A 19,217-nucleotide genomic window follows, 5' to 3' on the forward strand; every position below is an offset into this window, starting at 1 on the left:
AAATGTTCGATCCTTAAAAATCCGCGTTTCCTCAGAAAGATATGCACATCAGCTTAAGCTTATTTGGCAACACCAGTAGCTAGCTGTTCAGCAATAAAAAAAGAAGGCAGCCAGCGTCTAGCAATTTCTCGAGTGCGCAATATTTTTCATTCATGAAAAAGACAACAAGACAAAAGCCAAAAACAGTTGCGGGAAACATTGTTGTGCAAATAAAAGACAGGTAAGTGTGAGCGAGTGTGAGTGTGTGGATTGCCAAACTGAATGAATGAATGAACATGAACCCAGCCACGTTGCGGGTGTACAAGAGTTGTATAAGCCAAGCTAACCAAGGCAAGCCAACTAACCAGCTGCACACCGAGGTGCACACAGCTTTTTATGAATGGCAGCCGGCAGCACCGCTATATTTGGCCGTTGACGGCGACGAGGTGCAAATGTTAATGAAGCCAACGCTGCAACATCAACAGCAAACTCACAGTGATGGGTACCAAATGGAAGGTGTACCCTACCAGAAAGATGGGTACATTTTAAGCGAATTTAAAATCTACACAAGCTTGAGAAAGTGCTTAAGAATTCGGAGGTGGAGGTGCAGGATTTCAATACCATTATAAAGGTTTGAATAAAGGCATTGCAGTGTACCTTTGATTGGCTAGGTACCTTTCGGCTTGAGTCTTGTACCGCACCCAGGTACCATCACCACTGCAAACGTCAAAAGAAATTGCAGGCCAAATGCATAACGGTGTTTGCAATGGCCCAAAGAGAGCGGGAGAGAAAGATGGTGAGTGGTAGCAGCCGCTCATTCATGCTGTCTTTGGCTTGGATTTTCCGGCAGGCGATCATAAAAATGTGCAGCCAACGGACCATAAATCTGGCGAAAACATTTTCCATGACGTAACCGAGGAATGTCGACTGTTGTCTGGAGGCGGAAAAGCGCATTTTAACATGCATTTTTATCGGTTCTGTTATTTGGCCCACAGAATAGATACGATTTTAGCGGCCAGGCTTAGAAGCCGCCAACACATATTGGTTTTTAGTACCCTCCGAGTTAAATGGCTGACAATTTATAGTTTGTACTAAGTAATTAAATGTAATTATTCATTTTCAAAAGGGGAATAAAATAAATTCTTAATCGCGATGGTGACGCACACTCGGCTGCAAACCACATGGCCATCGAGCTGGGCAACAAGTGCAGTAAATTTTCATGAATGAATCGAATACTCGACATTGATCAGTTGCTCTTGGTAGCAGTCATTTGTTGTTATTGCCCTGTCGCGCAGAGGGGCAAAAAGGGGGCGGGGCCGCGTGTTTAATTTATCGAAATGTGTAGCAAATGTTTATTTGATCAATGAAATGAGTTATTGTACACGAGCATCTGGGTGCCCGCACACATATACATTTGTATCTCTGTGCAAACAAGCAGATGTATCTGCTAAGTGAATGAAACAACACAATAAAAACAACTATTTCATAAATGCCGCTCGATATGTGGGACGCAATTAAAAAACAAAAGTTAAATAAAAGCATTTGTAATTGATTTGTTTGCCATACAATTGATTGTTTTCTTTTTGCTTTTACTTTTGCTACTCTCTATTAATTCTCAATTAATATGTTGAATAGCAGTGCAAACTTCTATTCTATTCTATTCTCTAAATAATCCTATAATTCATTGTTCTGTTCTCATCCAGCGAGTGAATTTATTCAACGTCTTTCAGGTGACGGAAGAGGTCCGAAACCGTGCAATTTGGATCGCATGAATACCAATTAGTAGACCAGTGCAGGCGCAAGATTGATTGGCAATCGTCAATCAACGCAACCTGCGACGTGTCAGAAATTAATGGGCTAAGCGAAACAAAACTTTTAAGCGGGTTTTCTTTATTATTTTTCGTTTTTATCGAACGGCAGCGGCCAGCACTCAAATGACAATTTCCGGCCGTCAGTTTGGCAGTGCCAATAAATTGGCAACCCTGCTCGTATTTCAACGGCCACGCAGGAAAAAAGCAAAAGCACCAAATAGCGAATACCGATTTCGATTCGAAGAGGCCGACATCATATGTGGGTGCCTTGAAAAATGACTCTGGCGGCGATAACCATAAAGTTTTATGGCATTTTACATAGCATTAGTCGGTCCAAAAAAAGGTAGAGCCCGCGAGAGTGTCTGTGAATGTTGTTAGCCAGTTAGCCAGTTACTAAATTTGGCTTAAATGAAGGCGAAACTTGTTACGTAGCCGGCCGGTGGTCGGCCCACATGGTCAGCATCTCTGGCTCAAATCATGAATGAATCTACAGCCTTCAGCAGAAGTCTGTCACTCTGTCAGTTCGTCACTCATTCACTCAGTCAGTCAGTCAGTCGGCTGGCCATAATTGATTTTCGAAACGAGCGCAGTAAACATGACGGCGACAAATTTTTCGTCTAAAATGTGACAAAATCGGAAAACCAAAAACCGAACAAAAAAAAAAATAAAGAGCAAAAACCGACGACACCATGCCATATCGAAAAAGCCGTGGCCATATGGACAGCATGTGCATGCGACTGCAGAAATTGTTAATTCATTCATTAAGAGCCGAAGTGACCGGCCGAAAAGCCAAAGAAATCAAATCCAATGGGCGCGACTCAGAAAAACTACTTGGAAATCATTTCAGTGGGCCGCAAGACAAAAGGAAACTCAGATGGTTGAGGTTGAAGTGGAGCGGAGTTCTCTCGAAAAAGGGTTAAGCATCTAATTGGCTAGTAACTCTGTGAAAGGAGATTCATTGGAGAGCACGCTAAGCAAGCATGCTTAGCAAGTATGCTTAGCTAAGCTGCATCTAATAATTCTAACAAATATTTAAGACCACTTTAGTAAACATGCGTGGGAGGCTAAGTAAAACTCGAAATTACCAACTTAAGAGCTCTCGAGCTCTAAAAGTCACCTTAAATCAAATAGTCAGACTTATCGATGACCCCTTTGCGGCCTGAAACGTCCCTGGCCTGGTATCATCATTCATTCAGTCAGTCAGCCAGTCAGTGGCTCATTCATTCAGTTCAGCAGTTCACAACCACGCGCCCTGTGGCTGCATTTGGTGGCTAATTTGCATAGTTTTTCAGCTCGCTGTGCTTTAGATTGCGTTGGCGTTTCGGCCCGGATCGCATTGGATCGCTCGACTGTATGTGTGTGCGTTTGGTAGGAACCTTAAGGCCTGGGAAAGTGTTGTGGCCTGCCGATGATAATAATTATGATAATGATGGCTGCATGGCCACATGGCCGCATCGAGATGATGATGAGACTGTGGGAAACCTTAGCAAATGTGGGCTGCTGTCGCTAATGAGCTTGTAGTGTCAGCAGAAACGGAAGAGTATAAAACAAAAAGAAAATAGTGTGTGTGTGGCGGGGCGGGCGAAAAATAGAAAATTGCTGAAACAACAGAACGCTCGAGTATCGGGGTCTTGGATCAAATGGCCCATATGCCTGTTTACTGTTTTGTTCACTTTATCCGCGCTTCCGCTGCAACATTTCCGCAGCTGAGGCAAGCGAAAAAAAAAATGGTCAATCGCATAAGGCAAGTAATTCTGACTATCTAATTTCCATTAAAAAACGAGGCAATCTCGATCGATTCATTCATTTACGGCGTGTGAAATTGACTGGGCCGCCTTTGCTAGGGAATAATAAATATTTGCTAAATTGGAATTTGAGTTGTCATATCCGCTGCGGCCATACGAGTATATATGCACATACATATGTACACCAGACCAGATACCAGATATACATGCGTTTGCCTGCCTATCTATCTATCTATCTATATGGTATATAGAGCGGCCAGTATTTTTAGTTGGGTGTTCAATCTTCTCGAGACTGGGGGGCAGACAGCGAAATGAAATGGTTATAGTGCGTGTTCACTTGGCTGGGCGCCCGCCATTCGCCTTCTTTCGGCATGAATCATCCTCAACATCGCCATAGCCATGATCATCATCATCATCATCATCATCATCATCATCATCGTCGTTTTGGTGGCTAGAACGGCCGGGTTTGCAGTTTACAAAAATACGCATTTTTATGTTTACGGCGTAGTCTGGCAGACAGGAGGAGAGAATCTCGTGGGCCCCCGCCTCCTCACGCACTCATAATTCCCGAATCCGAAATAGTTTTTTGGCCAGCGCAAATTTACAACTTTGTCGCCGCACCGAATTCAATTTGCCAGCGATATCGAAAAGTAGCCAGGAATAAGGCAAATTTTCCAAACTGCGTACTATGCGTTTTCTTATTTTGCTTTTCTTTTTGGGGCGGCCCAAAAGAGATTTTGTTTATCTCGTCGGACTATACGAGCTGTTAGAAATAACCCGCCATGGGCAGAAATAAATAATGTGTACATAAATTGCAGAGCCCACCTATTAAAAGGTTATCCCTCCCTCCGTTTTTGGGAACTATGTGGTTGGCTCGAAAATATTCTCTTGGCTAATTGTCTAAACAAACGGTGCGAAATTATGTTAGCGCATCGTCTGAGTTCCATTTCCCCTGGGGGATTTTCTATCCCTCTGATTCGCTTGTTATTCATTTCGCACGTATACTTCATTATTAGTCAGGGGGGTTAGGAATACCACTGATTTGAAAGGGTGTTAATCAATTGAGCAGAAAATGTGAGTCAACCTGGTTTGCATCCAACGCTTGTTTTTCTAACTGCAAATAAAGTGTGCAGAAACTATGGGAAATCTTCGATTGCATCTGCTAATATCATTTCATTTATCAAACCCATTACTTAACACATTTAAATGTAAATGAGATTCTTCGTTAGCATTTGGCATTCTGTCGCCGGAAAGTATGCTATGAATCCCAATAGACAAAGAAATGGTGCTAGTATGAATGGCGCTATCTTTTGAAAATGGTTTAGCTAAAACTACAGAATACATTTAAGAACCTATTTACATTACTTACAGGAATCTTAGATGTGCGCAAGAACTCCAGAAGAGCCTCCAACGAACCCAGCGTGGAGGCCTGGACATGAACGCCTGTCTGAGCCAGTTTAATATGACTAAGGGCACTCTTCAGCTCCCTGGCAACTTCCTCTCTAAAATAATGAGAATGCAAAGCTTAAAACACAAATATCTCATCGATTATAATAGAAACTTAAAACTTACGTGCAAATCTCGACTTCATCGGGCTTGTGGGCAATCAGCAGATTGATGCCCGCAATAGCCTTCTCCAGATCCTTGGCGGCGATTTTAACGCCCTGCGCTGCCTTAACCTCCTTGTACTCCACATAGGCGTTCTTCACACGCAGCTCCTTCATGGGCTGCGGCATCAGCAGGGAGCGGATCTGGGTGACTATGGGTCCATCAGTGCCGGCCACAACCATGGTCTGACCCTCGCGGAGCTTTCCATTGATCAGAATGGCATCGATGGTGGTTCCAAGACCTGGCAGCGCCTTCACCTCCAACACGGTGGCCTGCAGTTCCTCGGAGTACATCAGGCGCTTGGCCAGCATATTCTGACAGAAGTCGGCGATCATAAAGAGCAGGTTGCCCATGCCCTCGCCCGAAATGGCACTGGTGGGCACCAGGGAAATGTATGTCTTCGGATCGGTGTTTTCGTAGAACAGAGCAGCATTCAAGCCCTGCTCGGCAAACTGCAGGATCACGTCCTTTGTGCGCTGTTGGAATTCCAGCTGTGTGTTGCTCTGCTGTTCCTTCAGCACATCCCTAACATCCCGCCTGGCCAACTGCTTCCAATCGTACAAACGATCGATCTTGTTCAGGGCCACAATGAACGGACATTTCTTCTTCTTGAGCAGCTGAATGGACTCGATGGTTTGCGGCTCCAAGCCGTGCATAATGTCCACCACCAGGATGGCTATGTCGCAGAGGGAGGATCCTCGGTTCCTTAGGTTGCTGAAGGACTCGTGGCCGGGTGTGTCGATGATCAATAGACCAGGCAAGCGATGTTCAAATCCAGCGGCCGCCTTTACGTACTTAGTCTGCTCCTTAATTGCTTCGATGGGCACGTTTGTGGCTCCAATCTGCTGAGTGATGCCACCCGCTTCGGAATCCTGAACGTGTGTGCGTCGCAGTTTGTCCAGGATCTTGGTTTTTCCTGTATCTACATGGCCTAGCACGCAAACAACTCCAGCTCTGAGTTCGTCGGTAGAGCGCTTCTTTTCCGCCTCTGCTTGCCGTTTTAGGATTCTGGCTTCCGCACGCAGTCGTCGTGACTCTGGATCATTGGCCAACACCGATACTTCACGGGAATCGTCGCTATCCTCATCGGAGTCATCACTGTCGTCTTCATCATCGTCGTCATCTTCATTGTCATCTGTATCCTCGTCCTCTTCCTCGGCAGCCTCGGTCTTGCCATTGTTAGTGGCCTGCGACTTTTCTTCCTCGGGCTCTGGCTCAGCCTCACTATCGGTGGCATCCCAACTCTCCTTGACCCTCTCCTCCTCGGCCTTTTCGGCAGCAGCTGCAGCGGCAGCAGCGGCGGCCGCTTGGGCTTCCGCTGCCTTGGCCTCCTCCTCGGCGGCCTCTTCCTTAGGGCCCTTCTTTTTGTTCGGACGGATGCGAGTTCCTGAAAGACATTAATCAGTTAGTTGGGAGGTTGATACTTAGATTGTAAGCTAATAACACAAAAAATAATGTCCCGGCATACAAATTTATGAAAACTGTCATTTACATACCTGGCCGCGTGGGTCGCTTGTCGTTGGGATCAGGAATCTCAAGACCCTGAGCCTTTAGAGACTCCAGAAGAGTCTGTGCCCTAGCCCTATCCTCCTTCTGCTTCTTGGTGAGCAGTTTGCCTTCCGCCTTCAAGCGAGCCTTCCGCTCTGCCTCGCGCTGCTTCTTTTTCTCTTTCCTCTCGGCCTCCAGACGCACTGCCTCCAGGCGGGCTTCCTCGCGCTCATCCTCCAGTCGAATTCGCTCTGCCTCCTCCCGCTCCAGGCGCTCCTCCTCCTCCTTTCGCTTTCTCAGCTGCTCCTGCATGGCCGCCACCATGGCGGCAGACATACCCTTCTTCTTTGTGTCCTTCTTCTCCTCCTCAGGCTCGGCCTTTTTGTCCTTCTTGCCCTTCTTCTTGTTTTTGCTGGACTTTTCCTCCTCTTCCTCGGCCGCGGGCTGGACTTCTTCCGTAGCTACGGGCTCTGGTTCTGGCGCAGGTTTCTCCACGGGCTTCGGTTTGGGTTCAGTAGCTGCCTTTTGCTTGGCTAGGGCAGCCTCCTTCTTTTGGCGCTCCTTCTTCTCCTTCTTTTTCTGGGCAGCCGACTTCACAGTGCTGCCGCCCTCCTCGTCATCGCTGGCCTCATCCTCTCCGGCGTTTTCTGCCACAGCAGCCTGCTTGGCCTGCTTCTTGTTCTTTTTTTTCTTGGAGAACTCATCGGCCAGTTCTTCGGGGGAAACAACAGTAGTGGGAGCAGGAGCAGCCTCGCCGGCGTATTCCGCTTGAAGCTCAGCTAAAACCTTGTCCAGATCTTCATCGTCGTCGTCCTTCCCCTTGCGTTTGGCCTTTTTGCCCTTCTTTTCGTTCTTCTGTGGCTTGGAGATCACTACCTTTTCCTCCTCCTCAGACTGACTTTCCTGTGCAGCGGGCTCGTCCTGGTCGTCGTCGTCCATTAGGAGCTCAAAAGCTGACTTCTTGGAAGCTTTGCCCTTGGCGGGCACCACCTCCTCCTCATCGGAGTCGTCATTTTTTCCTGTTTTGCCTTTTCCTTTGACATTAAGCTTCTTGACCCCCTTGGTCACGGCTTTAACATCGTCATCGCCAGCTTTATTGCCCTTCAGGGGTTGGTTCTTCTTGTTGTTGAGGCTCAACTGGTCGCTGTCCACATCGGAGCTGTAAGATTGAATAATTTGCGTTAGAAAGTTTGCCAAGTTGGCAGGTGGGCATGCACTTGCACAAGACTCACATTTCGTCCGCCGAGGAACCGCCTTCGACCTTGGTCAGTATCTCTTTCTTGCCCTTTTTAGCTTTAACCATCTTCCCGCTTGCGACTGCAACACGCTCCTCCTCTGGCCGAAAACAAAAAGCCGTGGGTTATTCACCGCTGAAAGATCCGCACACGCGACGCCTCAGCAGCCAAGAAAAAGAGAAGGAAGACTGTCCACTGGGTGCTCCTGGTACTGGTGATCTTCTGATCGTGACTCCGCTTCGGTGGCTCCGGCGACGAGGTTCTGCTCCTGCGGAATTCGGCAATCGACAGCTAAATCTGACACGGCGCTTTGCCAATTTTTGGTTTTATTTAGCCGTGGAAATTCTGCACACAAGCACGTTGGTCGAGTGGTAAGGTGCGGGAGGGTTGGACAGGCAGTGTGACCATGCGAGTGGATTGCTGAAAATCACAATGGCTGAGCTATGGTTATCGATTATACCCTGTAATCACCTGTTGAGCGGGGTATTTTGTTTTTATATAGTTGTATATAAAGATATATTGTATATATATACACACTTATTTCAATAGAATCGCGGCCTCTGCGCTGGCGTGCGCTGTTTACGGGAACCATTTATCGCCGCTGGTGCTCAGTTTCTTACTCATCAAACATACAGCAGTTGGTTTTGTTGGTTTTCCTATTTGGTAAACTATTTCAACTGCGAAAAGTATTGAACATATTTTTTAATCTTATCGATCACACGGGTATTTATGGAAAAGGAAACCATCTATGGACTTTTTTTACACATATACTCGAAAGACTGTTCGGATTGCTGAAAAATATTTAGCATATTTCGGAATTTGACTGTTTATTTCTTAAATATAAGTGACAGATAACTAGCAGGTACTCTTGAAAAAAAAAACATAAACCTGCGTGTGTATTATCAGCATCGAGTCAATTTTTTTTAGTGGTTTTATGAGGAATTTTATGAGGATTCCAAAAACAAAAATCTAAAAAGGAGTCCTTTTCCTAACATTTTTGTTTTATTTTATTTTTTGGGATTTATTTATAAATATGGAGAATATAAATAAATAAGAAATAATTTGACACACTATAAGAAAATACCACTGTCAGGGATATTTTCTACGCCGCTATATCCGGTCACACTTAAAAGTTCGACAAGACGCTTTGTGCTCGAAATTTGGATCCAGAGTTTTTTCGAATACTATGACTATTTCCCATTGAATTCTTAAGAATCAAAGTGCAGTGCGTCTATTAATTCAACAGCGTTACGAATATTTGTAAGTACGGGTAAACATAGCAAATGCAGCTGCGCATTTGCAAAAAGCCGGTATGGAACTCACATATTTGGTCCACAGATTGATAACCAAGGTAATTTCGTGATTGGACAATGTCCAGTGAAGCATCCGGTAGTATAACCATCAAAGAAGAAGCGTCTACAAGCGGTACGGCCACCAATATTCCCGTAGAATCCAGCGAAGCAGAGGTATGAGTTTGTTGTTGTTTCCATCCTTATTTTTGCGTGATAGAAGGAGACGAAAACAGTGCAGGGATAACTGTAAAAACTATTGCCGTCTTTTCCTGAGACTTCCGTTACTTCTTCTCCATTCAAACTTGCGTTTTTTCAGTTATTTTATTAGCCTACACTGAAAACAAATCAGTATTGAATTCAAGAAACCTAACACAAAGCTTTTAATTTTCCGTTACAAAACATGCTGAAAGTGTATGCAGATGTTGAGCCTTAATATCGTAATAGAATTTAATTTATATATACTCATATAAATAAATATAGTATAATATAAATATAGTATAGTATAAATATTAAGTATAACAACAAAATGTTCTTAAATGAAAATTGTAGGATAATTAAGCCGTCGGTGTCATAGATGGCAACTCTGTACGTTCTCAAATGTTTACATTATAGTTGGTCTACATTTTCAGGCTAAGAAACCCGAGATCGGAGCTGACAAGGCGGAATCGCAGAGCGAAACCACCGAGTGCGGGAAGGCGGCGGAGACGTCGGAGAACCACTTGAAGCGTCTGCAGAATCTGCGCAAGGAATTAAGCTATCTCAGCGAAACCGACTGGATGTATGAGAGTCTCGACAAAAAAGCAGCGCAGTAGGAACGGCAGAGCATCTATCGAGCAAAAATGTTCACATACGTTAGCAAGTTTTTCACGAACCCGGGTCGTAACCGGGAGGATATCGTGGAAAGTTTGAATCGGGAGAATAGCTTTTTAGACCGAAAACTAATGGAGGAGAAGATGGATCAACAGCTTAAGGCTAATCCCAACGAAATGGATGGGGTTTTAAGTGACAAGATCGCTGAGCTTACGCATGGACTTTCAGAAATGGACGTCAATAAAGAAAGTTTCTGCACCGCCAGAAAGGGTGTGATCACCAGTCTGGAAAGCGATCGGGGAGTCATCGACAAAGACGTTTTCTTCGATTGCAAGGTGGCAGAGGATATCATCTTGGATCTACAAGTCGGATGTGTAGTGGAATATTTGACTTTTACAACGGGGGAAGCCATGCGGGTGGTCAAGGTGAAGCGTATCCTTGAGCATTGCTGGGAGGACACAAGCCAACAGGAGGTAAGCGCATGGTATTAGATTTATTAGACATTTTTGAAAGCCAATGCTTAATATCTATAATCCCAACTTCTGTCAGATTGAGAAAGCTGTAGACAACCTGAAGAACGAAAAGCCGAAATTCTTTAACACCGAAACAAGGCGCGTTTTGGGTCTGATTAGCCAGCGTCTGGCATCTTCCATAGACGTGGAAACGGATTACGGACAGCTGACCGTCGAGCTAGACAACATCGAGATGAACTTCATCCCAACGAATGGAGATCGAGTGCGCCTAGAGTGCAACATTCAGCTGGATGACGGTTTCGTGGACAAACAGGGAGAAATCCTGGAGGTGACAAAGTTATTTCCCACCCGCATTCAGGAAGGTGAAAAGTGCATTGTGCAGCGCGTGTACATGGACATAGTTGTGCTCGGTCCGGAAACCTACGTTTTAAAGACGGACTTGCCCACAGGCACGGAACTTCATCTGGACGACATTGTGCTCGCCGATCTTATCGAGTGTCAGTATGTAAGTTAAAGAAGGAACATAAAACTTTGCGATTTTCTTCTTTATACGTGTGTTTTAATTCCCCAGTCCAAGTTTACGAGACGCGCCATTAGGATTACTCCGCTGGAAAAAAATTTTGGGGCTACCAAGCTGACTCAGCAGGGCAGTATGGGATTATCGGTCAGTGGATTAGCAGTTACGGTGACTGGTGTAAATCGCTTCATCACCACAGAGCTCTGGCAAAAGCAAAGCGTATCTATAAAGCTGACCAACAATCTTAACCGCACTTTGCGCCTGGAGAGCATCACCGTCTGCAATGACAGTGAGTCTCAGTTGAGCGTGACCAGCCCTCTCGAATCCAAGGAAATGACCAGCGGCTCCGAAATAACAGTGACCTTTGAGATCCACACGCAGTTCCTGGGGGAAGCAATCGAAAAGTACGAGCTGAATTTTGATCTACTGAAGGTGAAGCGCGTCTTCACGGTGATAGTGTGCAAAACCAAGGAGGAAGCCGCTGAAGCGGAGAAACGTATGATAGCAGCTGAAGCTTTGATAGCACCCGGTCGTAACAGCCATGAGAGGTCCCGATTCTACGCCAACCAAGTTTGGTGCAACAAGTTGGATGTCATCCCGGGACAACATATTGTTACCAAGCGCCGATTTGTTGCCCTGCGTTTGGGTTCCTTTGAAGTAAGGAGTTCTCCTCACAATAAAAAATACTCTCATTTTTAATACTACCGTTTTTTAAGGTGCCCAAGCAATTGCGCCAAATTTGTTTGACTACTGAACGACGACAAGAAATGATCGAAACCATTGAGCAGCACTATTCATTTCTCAGGGAACCCCTAAGCGTTAAAACCTATATGCACCGTTTCAGATTGCTGCTACACCTGGAGGAGATTGAGTGCTTCGTGAATTTCCGCAACTACGACAGGGACCGAGCCCACTTTCTGCGTGACGGAGAGTTCCTCACGCTGCAGATCGAGAATCTAGCCGAGCGTCGACCGTCGCTGGTCATTGGCGATACAGTGCGAGTCATTAATCCCTGGTCGGATCCCAATTCCGGGACCACCAAGTCCTACGAGGGCATTATCCATAAGGTGCTCTTCGATCGCATTCTACTCAAATTCCAATCCAGTTTCCAGGAGAAATATAATGGCGAGGACTATCGACTAGAGTTCTATTTCTCACGCTACAGCTTTCGCAAGCAGCACCATGCGATCTCCAAAATTGTAGGAGTAATAGGCGAGGATTTCTTGTTTCCCAGCAAAGTAACCAAGCGCGAGAATCCCCAGCTGGATGTTTATATGAAGGATGACGACATGTACTTGTACGATTCGAAATTAGAGTGGTATAATCAGTCGCTAAATGCCATCCAAAAACGTGCTGTTTTCAATATACTGCGCGGTGAAGCGGAGAACATTCCCTATGTGCTGTTTGGGCCTCCGGGCAGTGGAAAAACAGTGACACTGGTTGAGACCCTACTCCAGTTGGTTAGGAATCTGCCTGGTGCCCGAATCTTGGTTGGAACACCATCGAACAGCTCAGCTGATTTGGTGACAAAGAGGCTCATCGATAGCAAAGCTTTACTCCAGGGGGATTTCATTCGACTCGTCTCGTTTAATCAAGTGGAGAGAGACTTGATTCCGCCAGAACTAATGAGCTACTGCGCCACAAGTGATGTCGGTGCTGTGGGCAGTTGCGAGGACAAGGTGAGTAGAAAAATGTAATCATTTCGATTGGACACCAATTAATCTTGGCTTTGTTGCTATTTGCTATAGATGGTGGTCACCGAATCGGGATTGAAGCTTTGCTGTCAAGCTAAGTTTATGGGTACTCATCGCATTACCATCTCCACCTGCACTACTTTGGGAAACTTTTTACAATTGGGGTTTCCAGCGGGCCATTTCACTCACGTGCTGTTCGATGAGGCTGGTCAATGCACCGAACCAGAAACAATGGTACCCATTGTAATGCTAACGAAGAAACGCTGTCAAGTTGTTCTGTCAGGTGATCCTCGCCAGTTGCAGTCTGTTGTGCACACTCAAATTGGCAAGAAAATGGGATTTTCCATATCCTTCCTGGAGAGATTGCTGGAACGCTCGCCGTATCGAAAAGATCTTCAGCGATTTCCCGACAGCTCAGGCTACAATCCACTAGTGCTGACCAAATTGTTGTACAATTACCGAGCATTACCGTCCGTTATGAGCATTTATAACAGGCTATTCTACGATGACGAACTGATCCCAGTGGTTTCCGAAACGGATTCAAGGGAATCTCGCCTTCTAAGTAAACTGCGGTGTGTATTTGAGACAGAAAAAGATATCCCGCAAGCACACGGCACGTTCTTTTACGGAATCATTGGCGAAAACAGGCAAAATAACGATTCCCCTTCCTGGTTCAATCCCCAAGAGGTCAGGGAAGTGTTCCTAATGACCATCGCCCTGTACCGCGCTAATGTGACTGCCGACCAGATCGGTATAATCACGCCCTATCAAAAGCAGGTGAAGATGCTGCGGAGTATGTTCATTGGCACCGACGTGGTCATGCCGAAGATTGGATCCGTCGAGGAGTTTCAGGGACAGGTGGGGCGGAACTGAAATCGATATTACGTGCACATTTAACGTTCGTTATTTCCAGGAACGTGACATTATGCTAATCTCCACGGTGCGTTCATCAGAAGAGATCCTGCGCCTGGATGCCCACTTTTCCTTGGGATTCGTGCGTTGCAGCAAGCGATTTAACGTGGCCGTTTCCCGAGCACGCGCCATGATGATCATCTTCGGGAATCCCCATCTTCTGGCCGTCGACGAGTGCTGGCGCCAGCTAATCCTGTTCTGTGCCAAAAATAACGCCTATTTTGGCTGTGATCTGCCTCAAATGCTGGTAAATCAGGAAGATGAGGTCCCTGTTTGCTTGGAAACATTCGTGCCTTAACTCAACTACAAAATATCCAGTGCACAGTGTATCATTATCTACTACAGATGATTTGAACTAAGCACATATGACAGTTTATTATTAGATTTTGATTGTTGTTGAGAAAACACTTGTTATTGACAAAATAAAATAAAACAAATTTTCAATAAACTTGTTTTAAATTTACATATGTGGCAATATTACCAAATGGTAACACTCCTGAGGTCAGTCTGGCAACCCTGCTCGTTTGGCTTCGCAGTGTGGTAGCACTGGCCGGAACCGTTGTAGCGCCATATTTGCGCTCCTTTTGTTTTCTCCTTCATTTGTTTTGCTCTTTCCGCCGTTAAGTTGTTGCCTTAATATCTGTGATTTAAGTCATTTCATTCGATTTCGATATAATGGAGCAGAATGTGGCTGCCGAGCAGAACATCTTCGTCGTCGATCGCAAATTGAAGAAAACTTGTCCGCAAGCAGATGTCGAGGTGAACGGACATGTGCTTAACTTTTGCGAGTCCAACTTTATTTCGTTAAATACCAATTTGTAGCGCCTGGCCAAGACGCACTGGCTCAGCGACTATGCCCGGGATATATTTTTGACCATGAGGGAGCAAGAACTCCGCCGGCGGCCTTTCTTTTACCTTTCGCCGCAGCTGAACGAGCGCCGAAGAATGCTGCAGTTGCTTAAACTGGCGACCAGCACCCACAAGCTTAGTCGCTGTGCTCTGCACCTGGGTGAGCCCTGTACAGTGGAGCCTCGCTGCACGCACACAACTCATTGATACTCGTTTCACTCCAGCCGTCTACTATATGGATCGCTTTGTTGATTACTACAAAATCCGCCCGGACAAGCTGCTTCTGGTGGCCATCACTTGTCTTCATATAGCTGCGCAGATCGAAAACACGGAAGCGTTTATTCCGCGCTACTGCGAAATGAACCAATTGGTCAAGAACTCCTATACGGCATTCGAGTACAAGGCTGTGGAAAGGAAGATCCTGTGCTTCCTGAACTTCGAGCTAATACGTCCTACCACCGCCAGTTTTGTGGAGCTCTTCGCCTGCAGTTTTCTCACTCGCTCCGATTTCAAGAACTACACCGAAATGTTGGATGAGTGCGAGCGGAACAATCACACCCAGCCATACCAGCGATATATAAGCTTCGAAGAGATGCTGTCCATGTTGGCGCAGTTGCTCCTTCGCATGGCGGATTACACATTGTACAGTGAGTATCGAATTGCCAAGGAAGGTACTGGATACCACTTATACACTCATTCAGTTTCCAGATTTGCCAACGATCTGCCATCCCTTTTGGCTGCCGCCTGCATTGCTGCAGTTCGCCAGGTCAGCGGAGTCAGGCGCTGGTCGCAGTACCTCGTCGGACTGACCTCCTACACTGAGGCTCATGTCGAGCCCTACATGAACGTCCTGACCGACTATCATTATTACCATACTATTCAGCCCGACTACGGCAGTCCCTCTGTTCAGACCAACCAGAGCTTAGCCAGTCCCGATTCCGGATTCGAGGAGTCCTTCACTGAGAACACAAACCTGGTGGTGTCCGATGAAGTGGTCACACTAGAGACCTGCAACATAATTACCGTGCAGCTGCAGAATCCACCTCCACGACATTCATCGACTTTGCTTCCCAAAGAGCACATCAATTTGAAGCGCCCGCGCTTTGAAGACGATTCCGAAAACCTTCACCCATTGAAACACGCCAAAGTCGTGAGTGTACCCAAAGATTAGTGCAGAGGAAAAAAGAAGAAACTATTACCATTTGGAGGAAATCCAAATACTTAAAAGTGAAATGACATCAATAACGTAGATATGGTCTTGTTCAATTGAGTTGAACCTCACCCATATTAAATTCGTGATGTTATGCTTTAATATATATGTATTTCATATTTATTTGAAATTATCTTATAAACTTATAAATACAATATGTCAAAAACTCAACAAAAATGATGCATTAACTAAAAACAACAAAGACATTATTTATAATTCGCTAAAGAACAATGCCCCTTGTTTAATTTAATCAAACGTTTGCGGGAGCTTTTAAATTTAAAATTCTTATAACTTTAAGGGTTTATAATTCAATTTGGAGTGCCAAATTAAAGATGCCAGTTAAGAAACAATGAAAGGGTCATTAAGGCTTTCTTATTTTTACATAGGTCGTATGACTTAAGATTGAGTTTTTACAAAAAAGAAACGAGATCGATTTCGGAACTCAAGCAAACTTTGGACAGTTCTCAATACATTTTCAGCTTCACAAATGCAAAAAGATTAAAACTAACTCCTATTTAAAGGTTAATTGGTAGTCCAAAGATTACTCTTTGTCCCTTAGATTTCGTGTCGTTACAATCAAATCAACTTAAACATGAGTGTACTCATTACACACACACACTTCAATTTGACGTACGTCTCATATATCTAGCCTAGCCCCTAAATGCACAAGGCGGGAATGCATCGAGGAAGTTGAGGGAATCGGTGTCGGAAGGAATGAAGGGTGTCAAACTAACTAGCTTACTTAAACCTGCATTGCTAATCCCAGTGTGGTAGGTAGTTGCATGGGCCAAGGTGCTGGTAAACATAAAAGTAGTTTGAATTTACAACATTTACAGGACATCTGTACAAGGATTGGCTTTCATCGCTGCATGTCGCGTCGCTTCAGCACGTCGAAGATCACATCGGAGGCGTTCTGTTTGTTGCTCGCACCAGACTCGTCCTCCGAGTCGGTTTGCTCCAGCAATGGCACCGTCAGCGTGGAGTGCGACTTCACATGGATACCCACAATGGCACTGCCCTCGTTGAATTTGTACTCCCTTGGCAACGACTCCTCCTGGTCGTTATCGAGCTGCAACTCCTGCTGCCGCTGCATCTCCTTCATATTGGAGTACTTGAGCAGGAGGTGGCAAACGATACCCGCCAGGCAAATGATCAAGCCAATGTAGTTGATGACACTCAGGTGGTCTTTCCTGATGGTCACGGCTAGTGCCAATTGGCAGATATCCTTGAAAATGCCGGCTATCGAGAGCGTCAGACTGGAGGTCTTGCAGAGCACCAGGAACTCGCTGAACTCCATAAGGAAAGCCAACAAAGCGCCCGCTGATATCCTCGCAATGACCCAAGTTATCTCATTCGAGGTGTGGTTGTGCAGATCTTCTATTACCGCGATGAGGCCGGCACCTGGAGAGGATTGGGGGTAATTAGACACTCATTTTCAAGTAATAAGCCACAAACTAACCTTCGATTCCAATTACGAGGGGCACCAGCGAGGCAATCATCCACGGCTGCATGTAATATATCATGTCGATGGGATTGTGCAAGCCTAGCTTCGATTTCTGCATTATGAACTGCGCAAAACTCCATCGCAGTCCGCTGCTCAGCGAGGCGAAAAGGATGAAGAAGAAACCCAGGGCATTGAAGTCCGTTGACTTGTAGGTGAACATCAGAAGGCCAGTGCCTATCAGGCCCACAATCGAGACCAGATACCAGCTCTAAAAGTAAATAATGCCATTAATGCCATTTCGACACAAAGAAAGTGCAATCTTTGATAATTCTTGGGTTTTACCAATTCAGGTCTAGTCATAAGAAACTAGACTAGCAAGTTTCAAATACTTAGCACATATCAAACCTGTTTGGTGCTATTTTTATTCCTTTTTTTTTATTATCTAACTGATAAGTATATGCTCTAATGTTAATATCAACATCATCGCATGTTTATAAATATGCCAAATTCGTTATCTACAAGTTAAGTGACTAGGTAAATGGATTGCTTACAATTGACTGATAATAATGCAACATTTATAGTCTACAAAAATAATATCCGAGATAATGGTTTTTATCTTTTCTTTATCGTGTTGCTGTTGGAAAATAATCAAGTCTCATTAAGTGAATTTGTTTTGATTTCAATAGGTAAAAATATTATCAACGAACTTATTTATATTTGATAAAATACTGAAACTACTTGGTTTCCAAAAATTTTTCGCAATCGTTGAGGGCTATCAATACAATTATCATTAACCTGTTAATGATTAAAATGTTTAAGAAGTATGTTCTCATATCATATCTAATTCCCTTTAACTTAAATTCCTTGAACATATAGAATACAATTTGATAAGAATCTTTAAAAGTTGTAAAAATTTTTGCACCTGTAAGGTCTTTTTATACAGTTAAATAGATTACGCTCATAAAAACTCGTTTACGTGATTTTAAATATAATTATTTCAGTATGTATTCGCGGATAGCACATTGACTCACCTTCTTCTCCAGTCCAAAAGCAATGGCGAACAGCAGGATGAAGACAATGGTCGAGGACTTGGTCATGGTGTAGAGGGAAATGGGCACCAGAGCCAGGCCCCAGTTCGAGAATCCAATGTCGATGGCACTGGCAACTCCAGTGGGTGCCATTTTCCGCAGGGCGAGCCTCCAATCCAACTGAACCCGCGATCGACCCACTCGCATCCTGTAGATTCTGCGCGCCGCGGCGGCCAGAAGGAACTTCACAACCAGATGATAGGTTACGATGGCCAGGGGAAAGGGCATCTGCCGGTTGATGTCCGTTTGGTAGAATGTCAGCGATATGGATAGCGCCAGATACAGGAAGATAATGGCCAGCGTACCCACGGCCATCTGCATCATCATGTTCTCCTGGGCCAACGTTTCGTTGCTGCACGGCGTCTCGCCGGATCCGCACTTTCCGCTGGCGTACTTGAAGTTGCTCTGGCGCAACCATTGGCCATTGCTCAGCTGCGTCTTCTGCGTCAAATGGAGTTCGATCTCCTCGTCTTCTGCATCGCTGGCATTCCCATTTCCATTCCCGCCCACCTCACCACTGGTATTCAGCCGCTCGTACTTTGCCGCCACCATTATATATTATCGGAAATGCCTGAAAGCTAAAGAAACAGCCAGTGAAAGGTAAATGTATGGAAAACGCGACGCGGCAACTTACTTCTTTCGTTATCTTGAAGTCTACGTCCATATGTATCAATATGTTCCGGGTGTTTCGCTGCTTTTCCGCTTCTCCGCCTGTTATCTGCCACTATTTTATATATATATATATTCCGATTCGGTCGTGCAGTAATGAAAGTGGCTTTAATGGGTTTTTACGCGGCCATTTCGAGCAAAACTTCTGTTTTTCGACTTCGTTTCTTGCCAACTGTTTATACACAGGCAGTGATGGGCGATCGGCTCGTTTGGCGACAGATTCGACTGGCGTGGGAGGAGCAGTACAGCGATTTGGGCTAGATGTGCCAGCGCTGGCGGCCACTGGGTGTGCGTTATCGATATATCGATAGCGCGAACTATAAAGTTATTTAAACAGCAATTGTTGACAATAAGATTTGTTTTATTGTTTCATTTGCATGTTAAGATTAGATG

The 19,217-nt window shown here is 45.1% G+C and overlaps 4 protein-coding genes across 4 annotated transcripts in view; 2 read left to right on the plus strand and 2 right to left on the minus strand.

The window, feature by feature from the left end:
* Nucleotides 1-8,300, minus strand: part of LOC6610637 (eukaryotic translation initiation factor 5B) — a 32,289-nt gene extending 23,989 nt beyond the window's left edge. Inside the window, exons 1-4 of the mRNA XM_032717933.1 lie at nucleotides 7,864-8,300; nucleotides 6,640-7,790; nucleotides 5,108-6,530; nucleotides 4,905-5,037 (exon numbers count right to left, since the gene is read on the minus strand). Coding sequence (XP_032573824.1) covers nucleotides 4,905-5,037; nucleotides 5,108-6,530; nucleotides 6,640-7,790; nucleotides 7,864-7,934 — 2,778 coding nt within the window. The 5' untranslated portion in view covers nucleotides 7,935-8,300. The remainder of the gene's footprint in view (nucleotides 1-4,904; nucleotides 5,038-5,107; nucleotides 6,531-6,639; nucleotides 7,791-7,863) is intronic.
* Nucleotides 8,301-8,985: 685 nt separating this feature from the next.
* On the plus strand, nucleotides 8,986-14,012 carry LOC6610639 (probable RNA helicase armi). The gene is made up of 8 exons (XM_002035170.2): nucleotides 8,986-9,126; nucleotides 9,205-9,332; nucleotides 9,788-10,441; nucleotides 10,518-10,946; nucleotides 11,013-11,615; nucleotides 11,675-12,637; nucleotides 12,707-13,510; nucleotides 13,566-14,012. The coding sequence occupies exons 3-8, from the start codon at nucleotides 9,998-10,000 to the stop codon at nucleotides 13,860-13,862; spliced, it is 3,540 nt and encodes a 1,179-aa protein (XP_002035206.1). The 5' UTR covers nucleotides 8,986-9,126; nucleotides 9,205-9,332; nucleotides 9,788-9,997; the 3' UTR covers nucleotides 13,863-14,012.
* Nucleotides 14,013-14,123: 111 nt separating this feature from the next.
* LOC6610640 (cyclin-J) lies at nucleotides 14,124-15,636 on the plus strand. The gene is made up of 4 exons (XM_002035171.2): nucleotides 14,124-14,323; nucleotides 14,387-14,573; nucleotides 14,638-15,060; nucleotides 15,115-15,636. The coding sequence occupies exons 1-4, from the start codon at nucleotides 14,240-14,242 to the stop codon at nucleotides 15,582-15,584; spliced, it is 1,164 nt and encodes a 387-aa protein (XP_002035207.1). The 5' UTR covers nucleotides 14,124-14,239; the 3' UTR covers nucleotides 15,585-15,636.
* A 78-nt stretch (nucleotides 15,637-15,714) lies between these two features.
* LOC6610641 (solute carrier family 35 member C2) lies at nucleotides 15,715-19,063 on the minus strand. The gene is made up of 4 exons (XM_002035172.2): nucleotides 18,790-19,063; nucleotides 18,099-18,733; nucleotides 17,083-17,335; nucleotides 15,715-17,024 (listed from the first exon to the last, which is right to left on the minus strand). Exons 2-4 carry the CDS (start codon nucleotides 18,705-18,707, stop codon nucleotides 16,483-16,485), a joined length of 1,404 nt encoding a protein of 467 aa, XP_002035208.1. The 5' UTR covers nucleotides 18,708-18,733; nucleotides 18,790-19,063; the 3' UTR covers nucleotides 15,715-16,482.
* Between the last annotated feature and the right edge of the window lie 154 nt (nucleotides 19,064-19,217).

This window comes from Drosophila sechellia, chromosome 3L (assembly GCF_004382195.2).
Source record: "Drosophila sechellia strain sech25 chromosome 3L, ASM438219v1, whole genome shotgun sequence".
In the NCBI taxonomy this organism is placed as follows: Eukaryota; Metazoa; Arthropoda; class Insecta; order Diptera; family Drosophilidae; genus Drosophila; species Drosophila sechellia.

Excerpts from the sequence above, each read along its gene's own strand:
- LOC6610639 (XM_002035170.2), top strand. The coding sequence starts at position 9,998 with ATGTTCACATACGTTAGCAAGTTTTTCACGAACCCGGGTCGTAACCGG. Across the intron at positions 12,638-12,706 it reads TGGGCAGTTGCGAGGACAAG|ATGGTGGTCACCGAATCGGG; the intron begins GTGAGTAGAAAA and ends TATTTGCTATAG. Across the intron at positions 13,511-13,565 it reads TCGAGGAGTTTCAGGGACAG|GAACGTGACATTATGCTAAT; the intron begins GTGGGGCGGAAC and ends CGTTATTTCCAG.
- LOC6610640 (XM_002035171.2), top strand. The coding sequence starts at position 14,240 with ATGGAGCAGAATGTGGCTGCCGAGCAGAACATCTTCGTCGTCGATCGC. Across the intron at positions 14,324-14,386 it reads GTCCGCAAGCAGATGTCGAG|CGCCTGGCCAAGACGCACTG; the intron begins GTGAACGGACAT and ends ACCAATTTGTAG. Across the intron at positions 14,574-14,637 it reads TCGCTGTGCTCTGCACCTGG|CCGTCTACTATATGGATCGC; the intron begins GTGAGCCCTGTA and ends GTTTCACTCCAG.
- LOC6610641 (XM_002035172.2), bottom strand. The coding sequence starts at position 18,707 with ATGGTGGCGGCAAAGTACGAGCGGCTGAATACCAGTGGTGAGGTGGGC. Across the intron at positions 17,336-18,098 it reads CTTTTGGACTGGAGAAGAAG|AGCTGGTATCTGGTCTCGAT; the intron begins GTGAGTCAATGT and ends ATTTACTTTTAG. Across the intron at positions 17,025-17,082 it reads CCTCGTAATTGGAATCGAAG|GTGCCGGCCTCATCGCGGTA; the intron begins GTTAGTTTGTGG and ends AATCCTCTCCAG.